The sequence below is a fragment of the Mirounga angustirostris genome, unplaced genomic scaffold (genome assembly GCF_029215605.1).
Source record: "Mirounga angustirostris isolate CCGP_5_RB_7025 unplaced genomic scaffold, mMirAng1.0.hap1 SCAF_16, whole genome shotgun sequence".
Taxonomy (NCBI): Eukaryota; Metazoa; Chordata; class Mammalia; order Carnivora; family Phocidae; genus Mirounga; species Mirounga angustirostris.
The window spans coordinates 52,063,528-52,070,180 of record NW_026991724.1 but is presented as its reverse complement, the minus strand read 5'-3'; the positions used below and the strand labels follow the sequence as shown (position 1 = coordinate 52,070,180).

Genomic DNA, 6,653 nt, shown 5'->3' with positions numbered 1-6,653 from the left:
GGACTGTGGTGAGAAAAGCCACAGCCTTTGGAGGGAAAGCCAGCTCCGAGGCTTTCCCAGGGAGGCCCGTCCCGGGGCAGGTTGAGACGAGACGCAGAAGAGTATCCTCTACAAGATCTGAAACTTCCAGGCACTCTGATCCTTGTAGTCCAGAGGATCCATGGGGTTGTAGGTGAACTTCCAGGTGCCTGTGGGGTCCTTGAATTCCAAGCTGTCCACAGGGCTGTATGTGCCATAGCTCTGGCCCGACAGGGAGGTGGGGGACTGGGCCAGGGAGGGCCCCACGGATGGGCCGGAAAGGGGGCTGAGAGCCGGGCCCCCCAACTGGGGCACCATGGGGGAAAGATAGGGATCCAGGCCACTGAAATAGGAGCTCGGAGACCCATAGGCTGAGGGGGAAGAGCAGAAAGCAGAAGCGGGGGCGTAGGTCATGGCGTAGGGCGCGGAGGTCAAAGGAGGCCCCGAGGCCACCAGCCCCGCCCGCTGGGCCTCTGGCAAGGGGGACTCTGAGGCCGGGCTCCAGATGGACACGGTGGCCACAGCCGCAGTGGGGGAGCCTGAGGGGCCGGGTAGAGGGGGGCTGTAGGAGTCTGAGATGCCCAGGGGGTCCGGACAGATGTCGGAGGAGGATCTCGGCGACAGGCCTGCCTTCCTCTTGGCAGGACGAGCCTTGGTCTGCGCGCCCGGGGGCTGCAGCTGCTGTTTGTGCTGCTGGCGTTGTTGGCGACATTTAGCTCTGCGGTTCTTGAACCAAACCTGGGGGGGCGAGGGGGAGATGGCATGCGTGAGTGGGGAGGGGGCCCCGGAGAGCCCCCACGCTGCCCTGGAATGATGGTGTTAATTGGTGAAGCATGCCCGAGTCACAGCTCCCCGCCTTGCAGTCGGTCCTGGGGCACCCAGTCCGTCCATCCGACCATCTATCCACCCATCCATCCCATCATTCACATCCGCAATTATACACACACACACGCACAATCATACGTACATACAAATAATCACACATGCAGTCGTGCGTACAATCGTGCGCACACGCACGTGCATCCATCCGATCACACTGACAGTCATACACACGCACGTTTGCACACTTAGCCAGCAATCAATTAAGACACACGCACGAACTACGACCTTGGGGATGCCTCCGTGGAGCCGACATTCTTGTTGAGAGCGACAGGTTAGAAATCAACAGTGAGTACATTGCATAGTATTTTAGAAGGTGATCGATACTTTGGAAGAACCAGCGGGAGCGGGAGGAGGGGGCAGCAGGGTAGGGCGTCAGGGGACATTGTGACTTTAAATGCGAGGGTCCGTCTAGGTCCCATTGACGGACACGGTGACCTGATTGGTCAATAAGCAAAGACTTGAGCAAAGTGATGGGGAATAAACCTTCCAGGTAGAAGGAACAGAGAGTGCAAAGGGCCTGGGGCCAGAGTGTGCTTGGCCGGCGTGTTAGGTAAGAACCGGCAGGTGTGGCTGGCAAAGAGGGTGGGAGGAGGGGTACGGGGCAGTAATGGGGGTGAAGCATTACGAGGGCTATACATGACTTTGTTATGTCTCTACGTTACTCTATGACTACTCCCCCTCCCTTCACTCTGGGTCCCAGGACGGGCAGGAAGGGGCCCAGGGCCCTGAGCACCCCACCTGAACCCTGGACTCAGGCAGGTTGATCTTCAGAGCCACCTCCTCTCGAGCATACACATCTGGGTACTGAGTCTTGGCAAACAGGGCCTCCAGTTCCTCCAGCTGGCTCCGGGTGAAGGTGGTCCGCTCCCGCCGCTGCTTTCTCGGGGCGCCTAAGGCAGGGACAGGACAACGGGACCATCCGGAGACCCGGACCTCCCAGTCTCTTTGTCCGCGGGCGGGAAGCCCTGATGTCCAGCGGGATGCCGAGAAGCCCTTTCTGGGGGTGCATCTTCCCAAAAGAAGGGTGCACCTACTCCCTGACCTTGTAGACCTCACTCTGTCTCCCCTGGGAAATGGGGCCCCTCTTGGCCCGTCATCTTGGGTCTCATGCCTCACCCCGAGAACTGGCCTTAGCCCTGTAAGCAGGTGTATGAGTTTGGTTTTTATCCCCTTTTTAAAATTTCTTACGCACAAAGACATGTTCAGTTGAAACATGCCATTGAGAGTACTCAACACCTTCTTTTTCTTTTTTTTTAAGATTTTTTTTTTTTTTTTTTTTAATTCATGAGAGACAGAGCGAGAGAGAAAGGCAGAGGGAGAAGCAGGCTCCCAAGGAGCAGGGAGCCCGATGCGGGACTCGATTCCGGGACCCTGAGATCATGACCTGAGCCGAAGGCAGATGCTTAACCATCTGAGCCACCCAGGCGCCCATCAACGCCTTCTGGTGTAGAAGGGAGACAGGTCCAGCTAAAAGGAACCACTTCCTAAATTGCTATGAACACCCCTACGCTTTCCTGCACCCCTCAGTGACGTGCAGAAGTGTTTGGCAGATTGCAAAGGACTACATACAGCGGGTGTGTGACTCCAATATCACCCCAGTAAGTTCCCAGCTTCTTCCTGAGAATAAGGGACCCCGAGGGGCCCCCGAGAGCTTGGGGGGTCAGGAGAAGGATGGTACTCACTTGGATAGGACACAGCTTGGTGCATCAGATCCACGCTGGGACCACTCAGGGCCAAGGCGTTGACCGAGTAGTGGGGCCCCGGGTTCATATACGCCATCATGATCTTCGGGGACACCGCGGCCCAGGTCTGTGGGCCTGCAAGAGAGGAAGGGGCGCTCAGACACTCCCCAGGTACGGCGTGGTGCCCGGCAGCCCAGGTCCAAGTCCTGCTTCAGGCTCTTCTTAGGTGTGTGACCTTGGGCACCTATCTCTCTGTGCCTCAGTTTCCACGCCTATGAAATGGCCTTCTGCTTAAAGTGGGCAAAGCTCCCCCGAGACCCCATCTGCAAGAGCAGCTGACACTGTAATGCGAATCCTAGGCCCCAGAAAAGATGTCCAGCCTCGCACAGAATCACGGACAGCAGGGTGACCCGCTGTCCCGATCTGCTTGGGACAGGGCGGTTTCTAGAGATGCGGGCATGTCCCCCACAAACACGGGAAGAGTCCCGGACAAACTGGGGTGGCAGAGTAGCATGCAAACGAGTGAAGGATGATCTTCCACGACCACGTGGGACCCATCAGGTGGGCAAAGATAAAAGAGGTCAACATCAAGAACTAATGATATAGGGCGCCTGGGTGGCTCAGTCGGTTAAGCGACTGCCTTTGGCTCAGGTCACGATCCTGGAGTCCCGGGATCGAGTCCCGCATCGGGCTCCCTGCTCGGGGGGGTGGGGAGCCTGCTTCTCCCTCTGACCCTCCCCCCTCTCATGTGCTCTCTCTCATTCTCTCTTTTATTTTTTAATAAATAAATAAAATATTAAAAAAAAACTAATGATATAATGTATGGTGATTAACATAACAATAAAAATTAAAAAAAAAAAAAGATAAAAGAGGTCCGTTAGCCCCAGAGCCAGCCTGGGTGCGGAGAAGCAGGCGTTCCCGTGTCCGGTCGGGAGCGGCGAGGAGCGAGCATCATCCATGCATCGGAATAAACTGGAAGCACTGATCAAAGTGAAATGCCCTCTTTCCTCTCCCCACCCCCCTTCCCCGGGGCAATTTGCCTTCGGGGCGCCTCCGTCCCCTCGAGGGAAAATGGGAATGCAAACAGCATTTACATCTTTAGGTGGCTGGGCGGGTAAATGCAAGGTGCGTATCAGCACCTGACGCCACGGTCAGGGCCGCGCAGCGAGCAGCAGGGGGCGCCCCTCGCCGTTTGCAAGCGGATGTTTGCACAGGCTTTGCACGAGGATTTCCAATGCGCGCGCGTACAGTCGACAAAATGTGGAAGCAGCCTCTATGTCCACCAAAGGGGAGGTGGTAAGTAAATTATGCAAGTAGATGATGTCACATGCATTCAAGGGAATTCCATCAAGTCACTAAAAAGTATAAGGCCGCCGCGAACTGATTTTTACAGAAATGATCCTACGCTTGGCAATAAGAGGAGATGGTGTGTCGTTTCTAGATCATCCTGGGAGCCTGTTTAACAGAACCCCTCCCAGCCCAAGGGTTATTTCATTTTCTAAGGGACCCGATCTCTATTCGGGTTACTATTTGCTATGGATCAGCCTCCGGACTCTGATAAGGTAAAGGGTAACTTGCAAGAAGTTTGGTGGCAAGTGATTTGTCTCCGCAGAAAGGATGACCTCAAGGTTACAGAGGATTTGCTGCCCTGTTGCCCAGTTTCCTTTCTGTTTTCTGCACGTTCCCTGAAGAACCGTATTAGCCCCTGTTCCTTGACTTTCCCCCTTTGAAATGGCTGGTTTCCTCATTTAATAACCGAAATAGTATTTGATCAGGGCTTATTTTGTATGTGTCTGAGAGTCAGGTTTTCCAATTTTGTTAAAATTAGGGACGCCTGGGTGGCTCAGTCGGTTAAGTCTCTGCCTTCAGCTCAGGTCATGATCTCAGGGTCCTGGGATCCAGCCCCACATTGGGCTCCCTGCTAGGCGGGAAGTCTGCTTCTCCCTCTCCCTCTGCCGCTCTCCCTGCTCATGCTCTCCCTGTCAAGTAAAATCTTTTTTTTTTTAATTCTTTTTGTTAAAATTACACTTTTTTTGAAGATTTTATTTATTTATTTGACACAGAGAGACAGACAGAGACAGAAAGCGGGAGAGAGAGAAATCCAGGTTAGCGTGTAGCGTATATATATATATATATATATATATATATATATGCACAGAAAATTTCCAGGAAGGACAGAGGATACCACTAGAAGTGAGGCCCTCTGGAGAGGTGTCCTATATCCAAGTCTTGTTTTTATAGTTTGGACTGCTCTGTCACTGTATGGACATATAAGCTTTTCAAAAACAAAAGCAACAATAAAATCTAAACAAAACAAAAAACCATGAGAGTCTTTCCGGGGCTCCCTATCGCCCCCACTAAGATGGCCTCGGGGAGCCTCCCAGCCTCTCTGGGTGTGTGCATAAGCTGTTCCCTGGGCCAGGAATGCCTCTTGTCCAGTCCCTGTCATAGCTAACCCCTTCTCTTCCTGCGTGCTCCAGTTCAAGCATAACTTCCCTGGGGAGCCATCCTATGCGCTAACCTGGATTTCTCTCTCTCCCTCTTTCTGTCTCTCTCTCTCTGTCTCTGTCTGTCTATCTGTCTCTCTCTCAAACACACACCACTATTTCAGAAATAAGTAAAAGTAGAAAACAGAAGACCTTTGCTTTAGCTCCTTCCCCCCTCCTGCTCCCACTAGCCTCTCCTTCTCATCCCTCACTTGGGGGATGGTGTTATATTTATCATAAACTGGGGTCCTACTGCCCCTCCAAGAAAAATGTTTGAGATTCCACCTTGCTGTAGGAGGTGGGGATGTAGCAAGAAATGAGGCACACAGCATCACTGCTCTCATGGGATTGAACCTCTGGGAAAATGAAATGGGGTAACGGGATAGTGACGGGGTTTGGGGCGAGGGTAAGACAGCTCATCTAGACGGATGGTCAGGGAAGGTCTCTCTGCGAGGATGGGACCCTGGGGCCGAAAAGCGATGGGCTCAGTCACCGTGGGAAGATGCCTCCAGGCAGAGGGAACAGCAGCTGCAAAGCCCAGAGGCTGGGATCATTTTGTCTCGTTGGAGGAGGAAACCAGGTGCCCAATGTGACTGGAGCAGAGCGATCCAGGTGGAGAGCGAATCAGATGATGTAGGGCCTGGCCAGGAAGGTCATGGGGAAGCTCAGTGCTGGTGGTTACACTAAAAGCAAAAAGCCGCTTTAAATCCGAAGACCTGATGGGCGTTCTAGGAAGCCCCCAATAATCTTTCCCCTGGTAGTCACCCCCTTGTGTTCTCCCCTCCCATGGAGCAGGGCTGTCATAGGCCCCCCATTCGGCACTGCATAAATGACAGGGTGACCTCCAAGGCTGGCGCTGCTCTGGGGGCAGCCGGTTGGGATCGTGGGGGGGGTGCATCCAGGGGGCCAGGAACTGAGGTGTCCCGCCAACAGCCATGGGACCAAGCCCCCCGTGGAAGGTCAGTTCCAAAGCATCAGGCAACCCCTCCAAGGACTCAGCCCTGGTTGACATTGGACTACATACAACAGCGCGAGGAGACCTGAGCCCGAATCATCCAGTGGAGCCGCCCCGGATCCCTGTCCCTCAGACACTGTATGAGACCATAAGTGTTTGTTGTTTTAAGCAGCTAAGTTTTAGTGTGGCTCGTTACACGGCTAGGGCTAACTCACATGCAAGCCTTCTCTATGCAGGACGCCCTTATGTCAACAGAGCCTTGGGAGGCAGACTCGGCATTCCTGTTATGCTCCCATTTCACAGATGGGAATGTCTTCAGGCTCAGGCACCATTACTTGCCCAGGGTCACACACAGACTGTGGGGACCCGGGATTCCAACCCTGGGTTGGAGGCTCCTGAAGGCTGTTCTCCCGGCACCCAGCCTGGGTTCCCTCTGTCCTCTCCCTCTTCTCCAAGGGAGCTTCTGGAAGGTGCAGAAACAGGGAGACGTGTGGCACTGCCCTGCTAGGGACCAGGTGCAGAGCCTGGAACGAGAGCATCCACGTTCATTGTCTTCCCCATCGACTCTGTGCCGGGTTTACCAGGCTAAGCGGTTGGCCTTCCAGGAGAGCCCAGCATTCTGCACTGGGG

At 54.2% G+C, this 6,653-nt stretch overlaps 1 protein-coding gene across 3 annotated transcripts in view; it reads right to left on the bottom strand.

Annotated features, from left to right (window-relative positions):
* Positions 1 to 106: 106 nt before the first annotated feature.
* Positions 107 to 6,653, bottom strand: part of CRX (cone-rod homeobox) — a 41,062-nt gene continuing 34,515 nt past the window's right edge. Inside the window, exons 2-5 of one of the 3 annotated variants that reach the window (XM_064581709.1) lie at positions 5,562 to 5,751; positions 2,583 to 2,717; positions 1,639 to 1,790; positions 107 to 756 (exon numbers count right to left, since the gene is read on the bottom strand). In XM_064581709.1, coding sequence (XP_064437779.1) covers positions 109 to 756; positions 1,639 to 1,790; positions 2,583 to 2,717; positions 5,562 to 5,622 — 996 coding nt within the window. In that variant the 5' untranslated portion in view covers positions 5,623 to 5,751 and the 3' untranslated portion in view covers positions 107 to 108. Of the gene's footprint in view, positions 757 to 1,638; positions 2,149 to 2,582; positions 2,718 to 5,561; positions 5,752 to 6,653 lie in introns of those variants that run through there. The other 2 variants (XM_064581706.1, XM_064581708.1) reach the window with 2 other exon arrangements.